Consider the following 23,124-nt stretch of genomic DNA (forward strand, 5'->3'; position numbering starts at 1 on the left):
GTGTCGGGCGGAGTCGAAAGAGCGATGACGTCTATTCGACTTCTTGTGCTTACCTGACTACTTCGAGCCTGAAGAGTGATGGTGACTCCCGGAGCTATGCTGGCTCCGACCCCGCGACCGGTCCCTCGACCTCCGTCTGGACCGGGACCTCTCGCGGCTCGGGGCCGACTGCCGGAGCTCGAGCCGCTTGCGGGACCACTCCTGCCTAGCTTTCGATGTCAAGGCTCGGCAGTCGGAGCAGGCCTTGTCGTCGTGATAGACGCCAAGACAGTGATGGCACCGGCGGTGAGGGTCGGTTACCGACAACAGTCAGTCGCAGTCCTCACAGGGTTTAAATCCTGGCATCCCTACCGGCACCGTTTGGAGTCGAAGACTTCGAAAATGATCAAAAGGGATCGTAAAAAAGTTTAGTAAAAAATCGACTAAGGTACCACTTTTTCTGGATCTGCGCTGCTGGCGCAGAAAAAAGAAGAACTGACGTCAGCGCGCGGAGGCGGTGTCTAAGTACTCCGATGACGTCATCACGGTGCCCACAATGCCGACGACGGATGCGGAGCCACCTGCCAACGCGCAAGGGTACTGCTACGCAAAAATTTCCGGATCCAGTCTGACGCCTGGGGATATTCTAAGGTAAGGAATTTAATACTAACCTGTTTCTTTCAGATAGAACTAGTTTCCATCTTCCACGTTCCCATTCATTCTCTATGGTAACTCGCGTGTGTTTTTAGACACTGCACACGCATCCCGTGGGCCTCCTGCTTCTTAACTCTTGGTAGTTCAGCGTAGCCCCAGAGATTACCTAGGCCCTAGGCCTATTCACTTTTCGTGTGGTGGTCCTTGTACCACTATTTTAGTATATGGTTTAGCGTGCCCCTAGGGCCCAACTGTATTTTGTGCAACTTATTGAATTTTAATTAAATATCTTGTATTGTGCTTGTGCCTCTGACCTCAAAGAGTTCAGAGGGATTGTCTAAAATAAATAACATTTTATATATATCCTGTGTGGTGTCCTTTCATTTGGTATTAAAGGGGTTACATATGGTAAAACTGCTGGCTTCACATGCCCTCTTGAGTTTAGCCTAAGACTGCTTTGTCCATGCTACCCCTAGGATAGCTGGCCTATAAGGTTGACTTTACAACCATCAACATAAGGGTTGTTTGGACTGGTGCAAGGTGCTCACTAGAATAGTGATCATATACCAGGCCAACTTCTCACAAGGCTTTTGGTATTCACAGAATGAACTTACTACTTTTGGCATTCACAGAATGCACTTACTACTTTTGGTATTCACAGAATGAACTTACTCATTTCAGTATTCACAGATGTTAGGATTTTTCTCAATTTAGTAGTAGTAAAGTTAGTAGTCCTAACCTAACTACTACTAAATTGAGAAAAATCGTAATTATAGGACTTTCGGTATTCACAGAAGGCATTTAGGAGTCCTAAAGTTAGGAGTCCTAACTTTACTACTACTAAATTGAGAAAAATCCTAATTTTAAGACTTTCGGTATTCAAAGAAGGCATTTAGGAGTCCTAAAGTTAGGAGTCCTAACTTCTGTGAATACCGAAATGAGTAAGTTCATTCTGTGAATATCAAAAGTAGTAAGTGCAATCTGAGAATACCAAAACAGTAGTAAGTTTAGGATTGAGTCTTAAGTTCATTCTGTGAATCGGGCCCTTTGTCTTTTTTCGTCTTCTTCTTCTGAGGTACTTACTAAAGCAAACTTAATTTACTAATTTTTTTAATCTTTGCCTCAGAGGTATGGTTATGGGGATGGCTGCAGTAGTATGTTTATTTGTAAAACACTAGGCGTTAGTAGGTTTACTTTGAGAGCACTAAGAAGTCTGCATGTACCCGTTCTTAATTTTAAATTGCTAAGGCAGTTCCGTGTTCTGGACATCACCAAATGTATTTTATGGCAGTTAGCCAGAAAATTGAAATCTTTTTGGTTCTAGGTTGTATAATGATGATAGCGTCTTCCCATGTATAATATGACTAAGACCACAAAAACATTTAGACGCTTTTCATAGTTTATTCTCAAAGCATAAAAGGGCAACATTGGTTCTAGTGGACCACACAGCTCCACAGTGTTTCCCCAACAGATGATATGCTATCCATGCAGTGTACTTACTGCATCAGGACTGGGTGCTCTGGGAGCAGTGTTAAAAGTGTCTTGATCATTTTTGTGCGGTTATCTAATCCATAAATTAGGCAGTACTTTGGGTGGTTTTCATTGATCAGAAGTAGCTCACACTATTGAAAAGGTTGGAGACACCTGCATGCCAACAACACACTTCAATTTGATATACATTATCACAGCAAATCTTTGAAGTTTGCAACTTGAGGCAAACCAGAATGGAACTCGTGAAGAAGAAAACACAAGTAGAAAGAAGATTATTAAAGAAGAGTTAATCTCTCAGAGCAGAAAGAAGGGAAAGAATATCGTCAGCCACATTTAAAGCACTTCTTATCCATGCCGCACCATAAGACAAAGAAAATGGACTGGTCATTTGACATTTCACTTGATGCATTTTATCAAATGTGCAATGAACAAACTTACTTCAGCTAAGGGACAGCAGGCCCATGCCCCAGACTCTGATTTGCAACATGTGTTGCCATCTGGGCAAGAAGCCTTGTAATCGCAGGGGACCAATCTATTACTCGGTGGATCATCGGCCTTCGGTGGACCATCGGCCTTCGGTGGACCATCGGCCTTCGGTGGACCATCGGCCTTCGGTGGACCATCGGCCTTCGGTGGACCATCGGCCTTCGGTGGACCATCGGCCTTCGCTTCAACTTTTGTGTCCCAGGGAACAGACTTATTGCCTTGAATGCAGCATTTTTGCTCCACATTACAGGTGTAGCCATTGCGACAGCAGTGCACAAGGTCGCTACAGCACACAGCCTAGAAAAGAGAAAGAGGTAGTAATGGCTGAGCAACAATTCTATCTATCGACAAATATATAAAGGGAGACCAAGATGCAGAACAGAGTGTACAGTAAATCATGATGTTAAAAACCAAGCCATCTGTGAACATACTGCTTGAAAAGATTTTAACTGGAGAGGGTTGGCAACTGAAGCCCTCACATCCACGGATTAGGTCAAGGACAGCAGAGTAGAAAACATACTGCCCATTAAAAGGCCTACACTTTTATCTTGTGGGTGGGATGCAAAGTCCAATATCATATCCATCAAACAACTTAGCTGCTTACCAGAGGATTTGTTGGTTCAAAGCACAGTTTTTGCCAAAGTCAAAAGACTGTATGGGAATGTAGGGTTATGTAGATGGGTTATGAAACAAGTCTTTTTTGGTCAGATTGGGCACCAATGTCACGGAAATGGGAGGTTAGGAATGCAAGACTGGTATGAGCTATCAGCCCACATAGGACACAGGATACTATTTCAGCGTTGGACAAAACCTTCAGATGGCATAGCAAAGCGACAAGTAGATTAGCCATTGACAGCTAAAGAGACTTCATGATAAACAAGTTACTTACCCTCAGTAACGCATTATCTGGTAGAGACAGGATCTAGCTGCAAATTCCTGACTTTAGAATCCTCCCAGAGTCACAAGACTGGATCTAGAAACTTTATTCACAGCACATCTGCGTGTCAGTAGCGGGCAGCATATCCTCTTCACCCACGTTTTGATGACTGTTTTACGATCTGAAAACGTGGAGCCAAAAATAGACAATGCCTATAGAAACAGTGTGCTGAAATGAAAGACACCTTTGTGTACAAAAAACAAAAAAACACCGCTGAATTTTAATCCAGTATGTGGAAATCGTAACAAAAATATTGAGATGAAAGAGGAGTCAGTCTCAAACAAACACGGAGTTCTTAGTTCAGCATGTGAAGTCTCATAACGAACTTGGAGAACAAAGAGGGCACAGTTTGCAGAGTGGGGAGGATGGAGGAGCATAAGGAATCTGCAGCTAGTTCCAGTCTCTACCAGATAATCCGTTACCGAAGGTAAGTATCTTGTTCAACTGATAAGAGACATCGAGCTGATGATTCCTTACATTAGAATCAAATACCATGCCTGGAGGTTCTGCAAACAGACAACTTAATGCCTCCAACTAGGATAAAACTAGTTTAGATCTAGAGAAAAAGACCGGACCGTCATAATAATGTTGGTGAGCAAAAACATGCTTTACAATCATAAAATCCTGTGGAAGAACCACAAGATATTAAAGAAGCATGGAAATAAAATTATCCATGTTAGCATGACAACTGTGGTAGAAGCGTAACAACAAGATAAATAGGAAACTACTTACATCCTTAAGAGGATCCAAACCCATGCATGCTCACCGCATAAGCCCTTCGGAAGGGACTGCAGTAAGAAAGGTCATGAAGACCTAGAAAGCATGGGAAGAACGTTAGCCAGATAATAGGAACATACGCTAAATAACTAAAATAGAAGGCTATTGTCACAGATATCCAGACTCAAACAGTGTGTTCGATACAGATTAGTTACTTACCTGTAATCCTAGTTCTCTTCCAGGGGTATCCTCATCAAAGTCATAAGCATTAGAATATTCCCGCCCATGTGCGGGACCCCAGAACCACTATATTATATGTGCCCCACATATATATATATATATATATATATATATATACATATATATACATACATATATACATACATATATACATATATATATACACATACATATATACATATATATATACATACATATATACATATATATATATATATATATATAAAAAAACATGCAATAGCAGCCAAATAACATCAGAGCTGAAATATGCTGTGAAGAATTTCCACCATACATGAATAATAAGCATTAGAAACATGAGAAACACCAAAGATTGTTTAGAAACTGTTTTAATGCTCAGAAAGCAGTAGAAATTCTCATAACTCACTGGAAGCATAGGAAGCTCCCAGGCTGCATTGCAAACACACAGTCTAAAAAGACTGAAAAGCTAACCTGTAGCTGAATAGCAATAAACTGACACCGTGCCTTTAAGGCACTCATGACCCCCTGTATCCCATCATGCCCCAGGGGTGACAGTTAGGTCAGTTGTTCTTTTCGGAGACTGAAAACAAACCCAGTAACGAATAGGTTAACAATATCTCCTTATTAAAGAGTATTCTTTGCCCGGGGAGGCGGGAGGGTTGCTTATGACTTTGATGAAGATACCCCTGGAAGAGAACTAGGATTACAGGTAAGTAACTAATCCCTCTCTTCCAGGGGATCCTCATCAATAGTCATAAGCATTAGAATAGAATAGCGAGCCTCTCCTCTTCCCTGCGGGCAAAGGAATGATAAGACAGTAATCTCATCAACAAGTCTGAGTAGGCTATAGGCTACCCAAACAGATTCCTCAAGGAGGCTTGCCCTACTTGAGTATCGGCACCTTGTGTTGGTAAAAGAGGGACAGAGAAATAAATCCCTAAGCATACAGAGACTTGCCGGTTTTCAACCCTGCCCCCAGTGACCTGAGCACTCCCGTGGAAACGTCCGCCCTGCTGCTGCATCCAGGCTGAGTCCTCCTGCCGCCGCACCGCAATCCCATCAGCGGCAGCAGTAGAGAGAAACTCGCCTTCCCAGGGGGCCGTGTCAGCGCGCATAGGAGCGCGTCATCAGCAAGCGCCAGGCGGCGCTACAAAACGGGGGCACGCCCGGCCATCCAGGCACCTTGTGTTGGTAAAAGAGGGACAGAGAAATAAATCCCTAAGCATACAGAGACTTGCCGGTTTTCAACCCTGCCCCCAGTGACCTGAGCACTCCCGTGGAAACGTCCGCCCTGCTGCTGCATCCAGGCTGAGTCCTCCTGCCGCCGCACCGCAATCCCATCAGCGGCCGCAGTAGAGAGAAGCTCGCCTTCCCAGGGGGCCGTGTCAGCGCGCATAGGAGCACGTCATCAGCAAGCGCCATGCGGCGCTACAAAACGGGGGCACGCCCGCAACGCGGGACGCGAGCGGGACGCCCGGACGAAGCCCGGACGAAGCCCGGACAAAGGGCGGGCCGTCTGCGGCCATCCGAGGACGTAGAGGTCGGGTTGGGTCCCCTCCCCTAACATCCAAGCCATCCAAACAAGTAGGATATTGCTTTTTTTCATTATTACCTATCTTGTCCTACTGTATATCTTGGGAATACCAGTAGACATTTACTGTGTGTCATTTGAGATCTACAAGTAACTATATCTAACTGCTGCAACCTAACAACCTGTAATATGACCACGAGAGGCAGCAGAAGTAAGACAGCCGCGGGAGCAGCGGCTGTTCTAGGGCCAATAGACAGCTTCATAACCAGAACACATGACGCCATTGACCTTAGCATCTCACTTCTACAGCGAAGAGTATCACAAGATCTGAGCATTGCCAAACGCTCCTCTCTAGGAAACATTAAATTTGCTGCCACTCCTGGCAAATCTAATACAACCAACTCAGTAACCATCCAGGAAACCCAAAATAAACCCCGTATACTGACAAATGAGGTTGATCTTTCTGTGTCAGACACCTCTACCAATTGTGACTTAAGTACTGACCTAGAGAGATCCCCAGCGCTTAATGTGGCTTTAACACCTGAAATTGTGGATGATACACAAGCAAATGATTTAACTCACACACAAGGGGGAGCAATTCCGAAACTAACTAACCAACTGACTTTAGCTGCCCCTGGGCCTCTAAAGAATAACCAGCGTGGGAGACAGCAGAAAAGAAAGAAGACATCCAATGAAACACATCAACCCCTAGGGATCTCAGATACAAATGTAGGAGTGGAACATAGGGATAAGTATGAAACCACCATAGGCAGCGATCACCTGATTGAGCGAATCGGGGACCTTCTCAGTATATATCTGTCACCAGTCGAAACTAGACTTGCTCGACTGGAAAAACAAATTGGAGAACTAATTATCCCTAAACACTAAACCCGTACCTACTGTGCCTCAAAACACCATAGCACCCCGAAATCCTAAAACAAATAGTAGTAAAGCAAATATCTCCCAACCAAAACCTAACCTCACCTCAGCAACTATCCCGAAACAGAACCCCCCCTAGCAATAATTTAATAGCTGCAAATAAACCCTCAACATCCAACAGTCTCTCTGCCACCCGTAATACGAACATCCAACCAACCACTAACAAGCTAGCAAACTCTCATGCACCACTTTAACAAGGATCACAGGTATCTACGCAATCCAATCATATGGCCGCAAAGATTCAACAGCCGAAGATACCGTACGAACAACCATACAGGTCACGACAAATCCCTAAACGCATTACCCTCCCCCCTGAATGCGGAGCCTACGTAATCGTATCGGTAAACGTACCAACACTCAAACAAGAACAGAGTGAAACTACATCATCCCTGAAAAATAAAATAATACATTGGTTAAGTGTAAACTGTAACTTTCCAATAGAATGCGCCAGGGAAATCTCCCACACTCAAAGAGTAGGCTGGATAGGCCCCCTACGGAAAAAATTCGAGGGGGACTGCGTAGCGATTACTTTTAGAAACCCTCAGTGGGCCGAAAAGACACTAGCCAAAGCCCCTCCACCATCTACATGGGAATTTAATACAACTCTTCTCCCATTGGGCTACTTCTATAGGCACTTATTAAATACAAACAATAACATCTTGCCTAACCCTATGAATTCGTTCCCAAAAGAGTCCTTTCCCTCCGACTCTTATCTTCCACTCCATTCCAGAATCCTAAATTTCTTTATCCAACAGGTTCGGTACAGTGGCATCAGAGTCAAACACTCATACCTCCTGCTATTCATCCCTATCTCTCTGAAATCTCTTATCGAGAGAATGGAGACAACCGATGGAGACAGGCGGCTTTGCCACTAGCCACTCCTTATAATATTCCGACCTATAACAGGTTTAATGCTCTTTTTGGGTTAGATTTTAATGACTGACTCCCCGGCTTATATTCGAATAGGGAACTCACAACCCTCCAATACAGAGATGACTCTACCATCTATAACATGTATAATCCCTGCAAAAAAGGCAACCCAGTCTATTTTAACCCCTGATATAGCTAACTGTCCAATAACAAAACATCATAAGATAGATGCTTTGGTAAAGGAACTACCGGCTTCCGCTACCCAGGAAGCTGTAGATCTGATATCTGATATAAGCAACCCTGCTGACCCCATACCAAATACCTTGCAGATCCATTTCATATTTTGGAATATTGCAGGCCTTTCCGCAAAAAAGACAAACCCTGGTTTCCTGAGACAGATCAATTTGAGCAGTTGCATCTGCCTTCAGGAAACTTGGGCTATAAGCCCAATACATATGGTAGGCTTTAAAACTTACTTGTCACCTGCAAAGAAATCAATGTTTGGCAGAAACAGTGGAGGCTTAGTTACCTATATTTCAAACACCCTTCCTGTGGATGAGGTATTCCCCCTAAGACTAGATGTGAACTTTCAGATCATAGTAATAAAGGTCACCAAACAAAGACATTATCTAATTGTTAATTTTTATAATAATCTTTCTGAGGTAGATATGATTTCCCTTCTCCCAGAGATTTCGGCAATACTATAAGAACAACGTACAAAATACATTAAACAGTCATTCACGGTAATCTGGGGAGGAGATTTCAATCTTCACTTATGTAGTAACAGCAATAACAATAAATGTGGGATCAGTAATGAGGCTGAAGTAAATCTCACGCACTTCACGCACTCTAATGTGGGGGAAATAATGACTGAACTCATGGCTGAACTGGATCTAAGTTTCGCTAATGAAATAAAAACTCCACCTGTTTCTTTTCAGCCTACATTCAATGGAAGAGGTTTAACAAGCCTTATTGACTTTATACTAATCTCAACATCCGCAGGACGCGCCATAGAAGAATTTGAGGTCCTTAAAAATCCTTTAAGTGACCATTTTCCAATAGCCATGGGTCTTGTTGAAATAAAAACAAATAAATCATATGATATCATGACCGCCTTAAACCAACGTGAGCTAGCATTAGGCTCCTTGAATGGCTATACACTGAAGTGGGGTAGTATTGATAAGGAAACAACAACCAGAAAAATAGTCACACACAATCAAGCTGACATTATAAACTGTCTGGACCCCACTACACAACCAAGGGAAGTCATAAAGAGTTTCCTGGTAATCCTAAAAAGCATACAAAAGGAACTAACCAGGACGTACAAACTAAACCCTAACACAAAGAAAGGCTGGTTCAATACAGCATGTACAAAAGCATCTTCACGTTTAAAGGAAGCTTTAAACAGTGACCATAGGGACAGAGCCGAAATTAGTAGACTTAGAAAGGAGTACACGGTTGCCCTAAACAACAGGAAAAAAGAAATAAAAGCTGAACTATGGCTACGCCTTACCCAAAGCTCGGAACTAAAAGACAGTACCACGTTCTGGCAAGTAGTCCGCTCCCCATTTCTAACAGATAAAGACAATTCCTCCTCTATTGATGTCGCAATAAGTGAACAAGAATGGGTGAGACACTTCACAAAAGTCTTCTCTAAAGATCAGATAGAAGACACAGACCAACTTGAACCTACGTTACACAGCATTTACCCAATAAATCTTCAGCTCTCTCATGAAGAGGTTCAAAAAGCTTTAAAATCTTCAAAAACAGCCAAAGCCCCTGGCCCGGACGGCGTTCCCGTCGATATTTTCAAACACCTCCCAGATTTATGGACTCCCTTACTAACCAACGTCCTGAATGCCACTACTGAAGTGGGCCTTCTAGATTCTTGGAGAACATAGACATTGGTACCGATATTCAAAAAAGGAGATCGAAACAGTCCATCATGCTACAGACCGATCTCCCTCCTGGACTCGCTAGGAAAGATAGCAGGAAGAATACTCCTTGAGCGTCTCCAGGAATGGGCCACCGACCATAGAATCATTTCAGACTTACAATATGGTTTCCGGGAGGGGCTAGGAACCGTTGACCAGGCCTTAAATCTCTCTCTATTGGCGGGCAAATATGTGGAAGCTAAAGGCTCTACTCTTCACATGGTATATGTAGATCTCTCCGCAGCGTTTGATTGCGTGGCACATTCAACGTTGTGGAGTATCATTTTGAAGATGGGAGTTCCCACTCCAATAGTGGACTTTCTTCAAGAACTGTACACAGGTACTACAGGCAGGGTAAGATGCGGGGTGAGAGGCGAGCTCACGGACACTTTCAGGGTGGAAAAGGGGGTCAGGCAGGGGTGTGTACTGGCCCCCTTTCTATTCACCCTTTATACGGATGGCTTGGAGGCTGCCATGCTCCAAGGCAGTAAAGATCTTCCTTTGATAGCTCGTCGGCAGATACCAGCGCTCCTATATGCTGACGACGCTGCAATTTTAGCAAGAACACTAATTGAATTACAGCAGGCTTTGAATAGATACTCCATCTTCATGGCAAGCCTGAATCTGAAGCTAAACGTAAAAAAAACCTACACAATGCATGCGGGGGAGAAAAGAAACGCAAAAAATAGGAAACTGTATGTGCAGGGTGAAGAGGTGGATAGGACTACAACCTATCCCTACTTAGGGATGGTCATTGATGAAAAATTCAACTGGAATCCAGCTGTCAACGCAAGGAAACTGTCATTTATCCGAGAGACATCCTCTCTAAAAAGCTTTTCACAAAGACTGGGGCAGCGACCACCCAAAGAACTGTTACAAATTTACAACTCAAAATTCATAAGTACGGCAACATACGGGGCGGGGATATGGGGTTTCGCAAATGTGGACTCAATACAATTTTCTGAGATATCTGCTGGCGGTACCAAAAAGTTGTTCCACTTTTGCCTGCCACACAGAGCTCGGCATTGACTACATCACAGACATTATAAAATTGCAGCCAATAATGCTGTGGCGTAGAATATGGGTCACTGAGCAGTGTCAACTGACTAGGGCGATCATTCAAGACATCTTAAAATTGGATCAATGTAAGAAAATTAAATGGTTGTCCTATGTTAAAGCGCTATTAACATATTTAGTTTACAGGACCATCCACTACTGATAAAAGAAATCCCAAAAAAGAACTTAAAAAGGGAATGTCTTGTTTACTTGGGTCAGGTACGATTACTATCGGAGATCCACAAACCATCTGTTCAACACTCATTACTAGCGCAGACTGTGTTTACCGCAGAACCCTATTTGAACTTCAAATTAACACAGTATGAAAAAATGCTGCTCACCCGCTTTAGATTTGATCTCTTTCACTTACTGGTTGCATTTCCAAAGCAAAATGTCTGGTCATCTACATTTTCTATGTGCCCTTGTGATCTGCAGTCCCCACAAACAACGATTCATACACTGCTATTCTGTAAGTTCTTTACTGAACCTCGTAAACGTTGGATACTGCCCATCTTGAAACTCTGGGGCCTACGACAGTGCCGTCCTGCATACCTGGCACTTCAGTACCTTGAAAACGAAAACTATGCCAAAGCGATTGCACTTTTTCTCAAATTTTGTATACGTCATCGTACAAACCTCTGAGTATAAACTATACCGCTGCTTTGCACAACTGAAAGAAAGCTAGCTAACAGGAAAACAGTAGGCCAATTTAAAGTTGAAAAACACACATAAATTGACATGTTGCTGCTCGTTTTAATTATTTTTTAACAAACGCATTTTTCAATGATTTTATATTTTGTAATTCTTGTATTTTGCTCATTGTGAACTTTTATGGTGTTTTTCTTAAAACTACCGAATAAAGTTATTATTGAATTGAATTGAATTTAGTATCGGCCCTGGAATCAGATTCGAGACAGTAATGCCTCGTAAAGGTATGAACCGATTTCCAGGTTGCAGCCTTGCATATTTCTGACATTGGAATGTCATGCAAGAAAGCTACTGTAGCGGCTTTCCCTCTAGTGGAATGCGCTTTGGGTGACGCCAACAAAGGCTTGCCTGCAAGCTGATAGGCCAATTTAATGCAAGAGACAATCCATATGGACATGGACCTCTTGGTTGCTGGAAAACCTGTCCTCATTGAACCATAGTTCACAAACAGTTGATTCGTTTTCCTAATCTCTTTAGTCTTTTCCAAATAAAACTTGAGCACTCTCTTAAGATCTAAGGAGTGAAGTGACCGCTCGGCTTGGGTCGTAGGATTTGGAAAAAAAGAAGGGAGGGAAATGGACTGATTTATATGAAAATTAGAAATGACTTTAGGCAAGAAAGATGGATGAGCCCTTAGGACTACTCTGTTGTGGTGGAAAACAGTATATGGTTCCTTCGCACAGAGCGCTTGTATCTCGCTTACTCTGCGCGCAGAGGTAATCGCCACCAAAAAGGCTGCCTTCCAAGAGAGATGTTGCAAGGAGGCCTTGTGGATGGGCTCGAAAGGAGGTGACATTAACCTGGATAGAACCAGGTTTAATTCCCATGGAGGAGAAGGATTTCGCACAGGGGGATACACTTTTTTCAACCCCTGGAGGAAGTCCTTATCCACTGGAACCTGAAAGAAAGAAATCTGATCAGGTGATTTTCTGTATGCTACTATGGCTGACAAATGCACTCTAATAGAAGTATACTTTAAACCAGCAGTTGCCAGGGAAAGGAGGTATGGCAAGATGACGTCCTCCTGCCCTTTAGTCAGATCTAAGTGATGATCCCTACACCACAAGTAAAACCTTTTCCACTTGAACGCATAGGATGCTCTCGTGGAAGGTCTTACCCTCCTTTAAAATGTTCATGCATTCGGGAGGCAAGTTCAAATGTCCATATTGCTGGACCTCAGGAGCCATGCTGTTAGGTTCAATGATGGGAGGTTGGGGTGCATTATCCTCCCGTTCATCTTGCTCAACAGGTCCGGCCTGCAAGGGAGTCGTTTGTGTGGACACACAGACAGATGTAGAAGGTCCAGGTACCACCACTGCCGGGGCCAATCCGGAGCTATCAGGATCATTTCCATGTTCGACCTGAGGAGCTTGGAAACTACTCTCGGAATCAGAGCCAGGGGAGGAAACGCGTATGCAAATGTCCCTGACCAATCCATCAGTAGAGCATTCCCCTGCGTTCTTGGCCGGTGGAACCTGGACGCAAAGGCGTGGCATTTGGCGTTTGTCGTCTGCAAACAAGTCAATGGATTGACGACCCCAGCAACGAAAAAGCTCTTCTACTACTTCGTTGTTTAGCACCCAGTCTGGCTGATCTTCGAAGTGCCTGCTGAGTGCGTCTGCTTTTACGTTCAACTCGCCCGGAAGGTGCACTGCCACTACTGTGAGGCCTCGAGAGAGAAGCCAATGCCAGATTGTCTGAGCCTCTCGAGAGAGTGGGCAAGATCTTGTGCCTCCTTGTTTGTTCAGATAGAACATGGTGGTCGTATTGTCCGTCTGAACTAGGACTGAGTTGGACTCTATCGCTGGAAAGAAAGCTTTGAGAGCCAGGAATACCGCTCTGAGCTCCAGCATGTTGATGTGGTATGTCTGCTCCTGCGCAGACCACTGGCCTTGAATTTGAAGCGGACCCATGCGTGCTCCCCAGCCTTGCAGGGAGGCATCCGTCACTATAGACTGGGATGGAAAGGGTTGGTGAAACGGTACCCCCACCAGTACATTCTTTCTCAGAGTCCACCATTTGATGGCATCTTTCGTCGCTTGGGAAAGAGAGATACGATCTTCCCAGCGTCCTGTCGCTTGGTCCCACTGGTCCTCTAGAGCCTGTTGTAGAGGACGCATTCTCAGCCTGGCGTTTGGGATGAGAAAAATGCAGGACGCCATGGAACCCAGCAGGGATGCTACTTGTCGGGCTGTTGGAAGCCGAGACTCTAGCAGAATCCCACATTTCTGACTCATGGAAAAAAAGTCTCTCCTCCGAAGGAAACGCTTTTCCCAAGCTTGTGTCCAGAACGGAGCCTAGGTTGTGGATAGACTGTGTAGGCCGCTGGACTGACTTCTCCAGGTTCACATGGAGGCCGAGCCGGTGTAGCTGGTGCAGGCACAGTTGTATATCGTTTGTTACCTGTACCGGAGATGGGCCTATTAGGAGCCAGTCGTCCAGGTATGGGTAGATGAAGAGTCCCTTTTTGTGAAGAAAAGCCACCACCACTGCCATGCATTTGGTGAAGACTCGTGGTGTGGACTTGAGACCGAAGGGTAACACCTTGTACTGGTAGTTCTTGTTCCCTACGACAAACCTCAAGTACTTGCGATGTTGTTGAGCAATTGGGATGTGAAAGTACGCATCTTGCAGATCCACCGAACACATCCAATCTCCGGCTTGAAGATGTGGACATATTTGGTGAAGCGCTAACATGCGGAGCTTTTCTTTGACGATGACTTTGTTTAATAGTCGTAGATCGAGTGTTGGTCTGAACTTGTCCTCCTGATCTTTTTTGGGGACAAGAAAGTATCTGGAGTAAACTCCCTTTCCTCTTAGAGCGGGAGGAACCTCCTCTATCGCTCTTTTTTGCAGTAGGACTTTCACCTCTCTTCGGAGCAAGCTTAGCTGGTGAGGGCAAGAGCTCTTTGGAGGAATGCTCTTCAGAAGCGCACGGAAACGTAGCTTGTATCCATTGCGCAGTATATTCAGCACCCACTGATCCTTTGTGATGCTGACCCACTCTGCCAGGTGTTGTGAAGCACTTCCTCCCACGGGAGTGGGTAACGTCACCAGAGGTAGCCACTGCTCAGGCCTTTCCTCCTCTTGTGGTGTTAGAGGATTGTTGGTGACCTCCTCTACCTCTGCTGGGTTTGCCTCGAAACTGGGGTTTCCCCTGGTTCTTACTTTGGGACCACTGAGGGGTTTGAACCCTCTGTTGAGCCCCTCTCCCCCTGTTGGTCTTGAAGCGGCGTTTGAATTCTTTTTTCTTCTCCAAACCCACCGCTTTCACTGTATCTGGTTCCGTCTTCATTCGGGTCATCTCTTAGTCAGCATGTTCCCCGAAGAGAGCGGAACCCGAAAAGGGGAGATTAAGGCTGCGATGCTGAGCATCCGGCTTCAGACCTGTAAGGCGTAACCAGGCCGACCTTCTGGCACAAACCCCATGTGAATAGGAATGCGCCGCAGTACTGCACCCTCCACAGCCGTGCTGATCATCCGATTCGCCACCAGACATCCTTCTGTCACAGTCTCTTCAAAATCCTGCTGGTCTTCCTTTGGCAGTTTGGATTTGAATCTTTCCATGGAGTCCCATAAGGCTCTGTCGATCGACCCAGAAGCGCAGCCGCACTAGAAACCTTAAGAGTGGAAGCAGCTGAGTTGCAAACCTTGCGACCCCAGGAGTCTTGAGATTTGCTGTCCTTGTCTGGTTGGACTGAAGAGGAACCAGCGACTGCGTGCGTCTTCCTCGCCGCTGCCACAATTACAGAGTCTGCTGGAGGGTCAGATTTTACAAAAACCGGGTCAGAAGAGGCCGGTTTGTATTTTTTCTGAATGCGGGCTGGCACCGCTCTGATAGCCGCTGGAGTTAGGAAAACCTCTTTGACAGGATCCATAATCCCCGGGACTAAAGGCAGCAGTGGATGGGAGATGGCTTTCTTGTGTAAAGTCTCAAAAATGACTGTCGTTGTTACCCGAGGGACAGATATTTCAATGTTCAGTTTCAGTGCTCCTCTTTGCAGGACATCCAGATACGTGCCAATGTCATCCACTGGGGAGGATCTGGACGTAGGACTGTCCGTCAACGTAGGGGAGTAGTCCCTCTTGGACGACCTGGTAGAAGAGGTAGATGAAGTAGACTGAGTTTGTCGACGTCTACGGTGAGCACTGTGTCTCCGCTCCCGCGATCTTTTCGATCGCTCCTCCCGTCTAGGAGAGCGAGACCAGATCCAATCTTCTGACCGAGGTCTTCTTCTGGGAGACCAGGATCTTCTGGGAGATCTGGTTGGTGTTCTCACAGGTGATTTGCGCCTGGGAGGACTACGCTTGTCCATCTCCTCTACCAGATTCTGAAGAGGAGACCTGTGTTGTGGGCTGGCATATTCTTGCATACGTTTGGTAGCCCCAGAATTTCGCCAATGGTCCAAAGACTTGTACCATCTAGGTGACAGTCTGACTTGCTCGGCCGAAGGATCTGGCCGACGCTCAGGAGATCTGCGCACAGGACTTCTGGACCTTGAAGATTCAGTTGAGGAGCCAGAGGACCGTGAAGAGGAATGACGGGAAGCAGACTACGTTACCATAATCACATCTGAATGCCTCGACGTCGAGCGTTCTTCCCTCGCCGCCGAACGCCTTTGGGGAGTCGGCGGGTCAAACAATTTTGACTTTGAATGTCCATGTGAGGATCTATGGTCTCTCGATGGAACCCTCTCTCTCGACGTCGAACGACGATGTCCAGTCATCGACGGAGCTCTCTGCCTCGACGTCGAACGGCGATGACCGGCCGTCGACGGAGTTCTCTGTCTCGACGTCGAACGGCGATGACCAGCCATCGACGGAGTCTTCTGTCTCGAAGTCGAGTGCCTGTGCGACTACGGAGGAGGGGTATTGGGCACCCTCGGCGCCGAGCGTCGACGAGACACTGACGGAGACTGCGTCCTCGACGCCGATCAACGAGTTACTGTCGACGGCGGAGGGGTCTTGGTCCTCGACGCCGAACACCGCTTCTTGGACGACGGCGGAGGGGTCACACTTCGATGCCGGTAGTCGCCTGGATGACGACGGCGGAGGAGTGACCTCCCTCGACGCCGATCGTCACCTGGTTGACGACGGTGGAGGGGCCTTTGATCTTGACGCCGACCGTCGCCCGGTTGATGGCGGCGGAGTAACATCTCTCAACGCCGATCGTCGCCCGGTTGACGACGGCGGAGGGGATTTCGACGACGGAATTGGATCCTTCGATGTCGTCTACGTACCTGTTCTTCTTTTCGACGGCGAGCCCGCCGTTGATGGCCTTTTTGACGCCAAATGATCCACCGGTGGTTCTTTCCTCAGCGCCAAGCCTGACGCTGAGGCTGAAGGGATGGAAGACCTGTGTTTTGAAGGTGTTTTAGTCTTCTTGGAGCCCTTCTTCCCCGGAGATCTTCCTCTGGATGACCTATGAGCCAGGCCATAGATGCGAATTCTCTCCCTGTCTTTGAGAGTTCTTCCTGACAGGTGCTCGCAGTGAGGACTGGTGCCTGGATCATGTTCTTCAGGCAGACACAGGATACAAACATCTTGTTACCACAAGAAGCACACTTATCAAAAAGTGAAGGCATTTTCCACTGAAAAAGCCCAGTAAACTGACTGAAAAAGGCAGGTCCTTACTTGACTAGATGTAAAATGTCAAAGTAAGTGAAAAAGTTGTTCGAATTGAAGTAATTTTCTGTCAGAAACAGAAATCAGTGGAGCTGTGTAACCAGGATCCTTCCTGAAGGAGCCGGAAAGAACAACGGACCTAACTGTCACCCCTGGGGCATGATGGGATACAGGGGGTCATGAGTGGCTTAAAGGCACGGTGTCAGTTTATTGCTATTCAGCTACAGGTTAGCTTTTCAGTCTTTTTAGACTGTGTTTGCAATGCAGCCTGGGAGCTTCCTATGCTTCCAGTGAGTTATGAGAATTTCTACTGCTTTCTGAGCATTAAAACAGTTTCTAAACAATCTTTGGTGTTGTTTCTCATGTTTCTAATGCTTGTTATTCATGTATGGTGGAAATTCTTCACAGCATATTTCAGCTCTGATGTTATTTGACTGCTATTGCATGTTTTTATATTTATATATATATATATATATATATATATATATATATATATATATATATATATATATGTATATATATGTGGGGCACATATAATATAGTATTTCCGGGGTCCTGCACATGGGCGGGAATATTCTAATGCTTATGACTATTGATGAGGATCCCCTGGAAGAGAACTGTGGGACACGGACAGCAGGTGATGCCACTGAGGAAAACTTCCAATCCATTTAAAACTCTACCCGAGCCAGACCTGCACTGTAACAGCGAGAGAGGTCCATCCCCCATGGGGAAAAAATAACGAAAGGTCTATAAATAAAGAGACTACGAGAATATAAATAACAAGAGCATTAGAAAAGCGCAGGTTCACCGTAAGGGTATCTTGACACTGAATAACAGATGCTTAATATACCCAACTCAATGGGAATCATGTTATCAACCTCAGAATGCTGAGCCACACATATGAACCTGTGACCATAAGGTTAAAGACTGGCCCTTAGAGTGGACACAGTTCACTAAGCCACCAGACTCCACAATAGCAACTTGTGGCATTGAAGCAGTGATATCTCAAAAGAAATTCAAAGGCTGCTAGGAAATCCCCATGAAAGATACTGACTCAGAAGGAAAATAAATAACCAACTATGAGGAGACAAGAGGAAGATATAGCACATAGAAATAAAGTAAGGACAAAGAATCAGATAGACAAAGCTGACATAATAGTATGGGAACTATAGAGGCCATTATACCAGATAGGAAAGCAACAGCTATTCAACATCAGCATAATGCAATTTACCCGAGACAGCATCACTAAGCAATACAGTATTAAGCTGAATAAAAGACAAAGTATGAAAAAGAAACCTTGAGGGTATTGAAACCCAAACTAGTACATGATTCTAGAACATGAATAGAGATCCATCTGCAGAAGAGGTAGAAAAAAATCCCTCATACTGAAACTTTTAATTGTAAAAGGATTCAAAAATAGAAATACGAGCGCTCCACAAAATAAATATATATGACATCTAGGGACTACTCTTAAAGCGCAAACCTAACTACAAACAACTAGAGTCAGGCAGATAATAAAAAGAGGTGTCCCCCTACAAGAGCAACAATCCGGTTATAAAAGAATAAGTCATCTACAAAAAGTAGAAGCTATGACGCAAACACCTAGGCACGTCAGGGACACGGGTAGATTTATCTTCTGAGAGAAGAGAAGGAACATCAGAGGGAAATAAACTTCAGAAAGAAGAAATCTTAAGTATTAACACAAAGCATTATAACAACCACAAATTAGTTAAGAATATTAAGAATCCATCTTAATATAAGTAATAGAACTAATGGAGGGATGCGTCTTCCCGGAGACAAATATTAGTATGACATTTATAGGAAAAAAACAATCGTGCCCAAGGAACATGTACAACCAACCCTGTCCCCAGGAAGTAGCAGACAAGCCAATCAATATTAATGGTTAGAAGACAGAACCGGAAGAGCAGAAAAAAGTGTGTTTTAAGGCACACACAATGATGATCTAGTAGTCAACAAGGATCATGTATGTGGAGACTCCAACGGAGGGACACATATAAAAAGTATCTAACAAGGGGTACTACATTTCACAAATGTGTGATATTGTAAGTCAGAAAAACAACCCAGACAGAGGGTGGAACACTAAGTCAAATACAGTGTCCCCTTTGGACAAATTGTAAACAAGAAGATACACTTTCAACCTCAAACAAAATTACTTCAATCCATCTAGTTAAGCAAGAGCGAAGATGATGCAAAAATAGTCGGAAATTAAAAACGTGTACAATTTATTGTAACATTTATAAAAAACAAACTCACAGTAAACAGACCTGAACATTTTTGCATCATCTTGGCTCTTGCTTAACTGGATGGATTGAAGTAATTTTGTTTGATGAGGTTGAAAGTGTATCTTCTTGTTTACAATTTGTCCAAAGGGGACACTGTATTTGACTCATTGTCTTCTGGAACCCTACCCCTTTGGCTGCTGGGGTTAGAGAACACCCCAATGTGTGGGCCCCATAGTACACAAGCTGAGAACTCCGTATCTATGTATTTAGAAATGTTGACATAGCATACAAAGATACTCAGAGTACGGAACGTACCATGAAGGTGTGAATGCTTGAGCTCTTCAGCAGATTAAGGCAAACAGCAAGACCTGTATATCCGGTATCAATCAAAAATCAACCACAAATAACCAGCTAAAAACAGCCAGTGACAGTACTGAGGGAGAAAGGCGCCACCTCTGCGCCAGCAGTAAATAGTAATCTAGTAAGCCACATATCTTGGAGTATACTGAAAAGAAAACTGCAGAATAATGCACTACCATAATCGTAACTGACCAGAAGCAAGGTCCAGGTAAAAACGTGTAGAGAATCAGAATGTTAAGCAAACAAATTCCAAGTGAAAGCAGAACCACCACAGAAGTTGCAACTAGATGAATACATATTGCAACTCAGTCATTTATAAATACTGCTGTCCACACAAAACAGAAAAAAGAATGCAAGTAAATTCTTCAAAGACACTAGGTGTCTTTATCACTTTGCGCAGCTGGAAATTGCTGTAAAGCCGAATCAGCATCTACACCAAATAAATGTACACTATCAAATTGCATATCTTTAAGAGTATTCTGTACAGGCTCTGAAAACCCAGACTGATGCAGCCATGTCTGTAAAACGCAACTGACTGATTCATAGCTCTACCCACAGATTCAGTGGTGTCCAGACAACATTTCACATTTGGCTTCTTCTGGAAAAGAAGACCGCAAACTCTGGGAAAACCTGCTGAGAATACATGTAGTATTCAAAGATCGTAATGCTGCACTAACAGAAAAGAAAATATTTGTCCCATAACTTTCAAACCATCTGGATTCTGTGCTTGGTGGAACTAGAGGGAGGACATGTGGGTTCACAGAAGCTGTAGCTATTTGCACAACTAGACCTTGTGCAAAGGGATGTTTAAAGAGAAGCAGGATTCTCAGGGGTGGGGGGCTGATGTCTATGGGATATAGCCTGGTCTACAGGCATTCCAGTTGCGGGCCTTGTCCAAGCCACTATCAATACGTTACGGAAAGACTCATTATAAGGGAGTAAGGGATCTACTCCAGTCTTACCCTGGTGAAGAACATCCACCAAGGGGTCCGTGGAATATTCCACTGAGGGAAGCTGGCAATCTAAGACAATAGCTGCACTCCTTAATACTGCAGCTAAGAACTCATCTACGTTGCAATACCAGGAGGAGAAAGTAAAACTGAAACTAAGGCGGAACCAAGCTCACTGGCCTCGCCCAGTGCAGTCAGCCAATTGCCTTCCAAAGGAGGCTGGACAGTATTGCCCAAATGTTTTTGATATCTTATATTCTCCCCTTCGCAACTGTGCATTCATGTAGGAAGAAAAGAAACTGGCTTTATTGGGGCAGATGGAGCTTTGCCTAAAGCGGACAGCTTCATGGGCGCCACATCGACTTTTCAAAGAGTAATTGGTGCAGCGTTGACGGGCGCTGCTGTCAGTGGCTACCCAGACACTGAAAGTGAAGACCTTGAAGGGCAGTGCACCAGAGAAGTATTGAATCTAATAACTGATTCAGAGTGTAAGACTGGCAAAGAGGACAAACCCGCCAGTGAGGATCCAGTCGGGACACCTACCACCTCCTTAGGGTTAGAAAGCACACCAGAGGGGGATTGAAGCCCAAAGACTTTATGCAGGGAAAAGTAATGTTACCACATTTGGGCAAGAGTCACTCAAGCTCAAGGATATTTACGCAGGTTCTGGATGGATTCATGCGAATGTCCAGCAACCAAAGCTTGAGAGATAGCAAGCTTCCATATTAACCGTTTGCGTTTTGGTACCTCCCTCGACTGAGAAGGCTCCTCACTTGAATGGCATATCAACCGGTCTCTAGATGAACAAGGACTGACGAGGCAGTGCCTCAGATAGCAACACTGCTAGAAGTTTCAGCTATCTCTCTCTCTCAAGGGCTTCGGCCTAAAACGCTGATAGGAACCACATTCCTCAGAGCACTGGTGGTCTCCCAGGCCCCACAACGAATATGCTACTTACCAGTATGCATCTGTTCTTGGCATGTAGGGCTGCTGACATTCATATCTGTGCATAGATCGCCGCCTAGTGTTGGGTCCGGATGATTGCACATTGTTGTCCTGGAAGAGTCTTCGAAGTATCACAAGATAGGTGGCTCCTCCCCGGACTACAGTGCGCATGGGCATCCTCTCCATCCTCAGATTGTTTTTCGCCATTGTGGCAGGGATGCAGTATGATACAGTAAGTGATGTCCATGCTGAGAATAATTCTGAGTGCTACAGCTGCGACAGGCACCGGGGAGGAGGGAGGGCGATATGAATATCAGCAGCCCTACATGCCAAGAACAGATGCACACTGGTAAGTAGCATATTCCGTTCGAGGCATGTGGGCTGCTGAATTCATATCTGGGCATAGAATGTATAGCCGTGTCCCCCCTAGCAGTGGTTGCCCGTGCCAGCTGCGGCAGCCTGAAAAAGAGTCTTGAGTACAGCCTGTCCTACAGCTGCTTGCTGTTTGGAGTGTACATCTACGCAGTAGTGTTTGGTAAATGTATGTATGGTAGTCCATGTGGCTGCTCTACATAGGTCTTCTAGAGGAATGTTTCCCAGGAAAGCCATGGATGCCCCTAACTTGCGTGTGGAATGAGCTCTTGGGGGAACTGTTAATGTGAATTTAGCTTTCTGATAACAAATTTGTATGCACTTAACAATCCATCTGGCTATACCTGATTTTGAAATGGGGTTGCCTTTGTGCTGTGGTGAAAAGGCAACAAACATTTGCTTAGTTTTTCTGAAAGGTTTTGTCCTGTCTATGTAGTACAGGAGAGCTCTTTTAACGTCCAGGGTATGTAGAGCTCTTTCTGCCACTGAATCTGGATGTGGGAAGAACACTGGCAGTTCAATAGTCTGATTGATGTAAAACTGGGATACCACCTTTGGCATAAATTTAGGGTTTGTACGCAGCACTACCCTATTTGCATGAATTTGTATGAATGGCTCCTGAATAGTTAGGGCTTGTAGCTCACTAACTCTTCTAAGTGATGTAATCGTCACTAAGAAAGCCACTTTCCACGTTAGGAATTGTATCTCACACGAGTGTAGAGGTTCAAAAGGTGGTCCCATCAGTCTGGTTAGAACCACGTTTAGGTTCCAGACAGGTGAAGGTGGGTGTCTTGGAGGAATCACTCGTTTGAGTCCCTCCATAAAATCTTTAATAGCGGGTACTCTTAAGAGTGAAAGATGTTGTCAGTTCTGAAGATAAGCTGCCACCGCAGCTAAATGTATACGTATGGAACTGTAGGCTAGATTGCATCTATGTAAATGTAACATGTAACATATGATGTTTTGAGTAGATGCATCTAGCGGATTCATGTCATTATTGGTACAATAGATGACAAATCGTTTCCACTTCGCCGCATAGCATGCTCTGGTTGTAGGTCTTCTTGCCTCTTTGATAATATTCATACAGTCAGGAGGCAACTTCAGGTAA

At 44.8% G+C, this 23,124-nt stretch overlaps 1 protein-coding gene across 11 annotated transcripts in view; it reads right to left on the reverse strand.

Moving 5' to 3' along the window:
* Positions 1–23,124, reverse strand: part of GRN (granulin precursor) — a 1,328,618-nt gene that overhangs the window by 401,789 nt on the left and 903,705 nt on the right. For 8 of the 11 annotated variants that reach the window (XM_086923912.1, XM_086923907.1, XM_086923910.1 and 5 more), the window contains 2 exons: positions 2,734–2,907; positions 2,563–2,679 (listed from right to left, as the gene is read on the reverse strand). In XM_086923912.1, the coding sequence (XP_086780038.1) occupies positions 2,563–2,679; positions 2,734–2,907 (291 nt within the window). Of the gene's footprint in view, positions 1–2,562; positions 2,908–23,124 lie in introns of all 11 variants that reach the window. The other 3 variants (XM_086923905.1, XM_086923903.1, XM_086923904.1) reach the window with 1 other exon arrangement.

The sequence above is a fragment of the Lissotriton vulgaris genome, chromosome 5, assembly GCF_964263255.1.
Source record: "Lissotriton vulgaris chromosome 5, aLisVul1.2, whole genome shotgun sequence".
Taxonomy (NCBI): Eukaryota; Metazoa; Chordata; class Amphibia; order Caudata; family Salamandridae; genus Lissotriton; species Lissotriton vulgaris.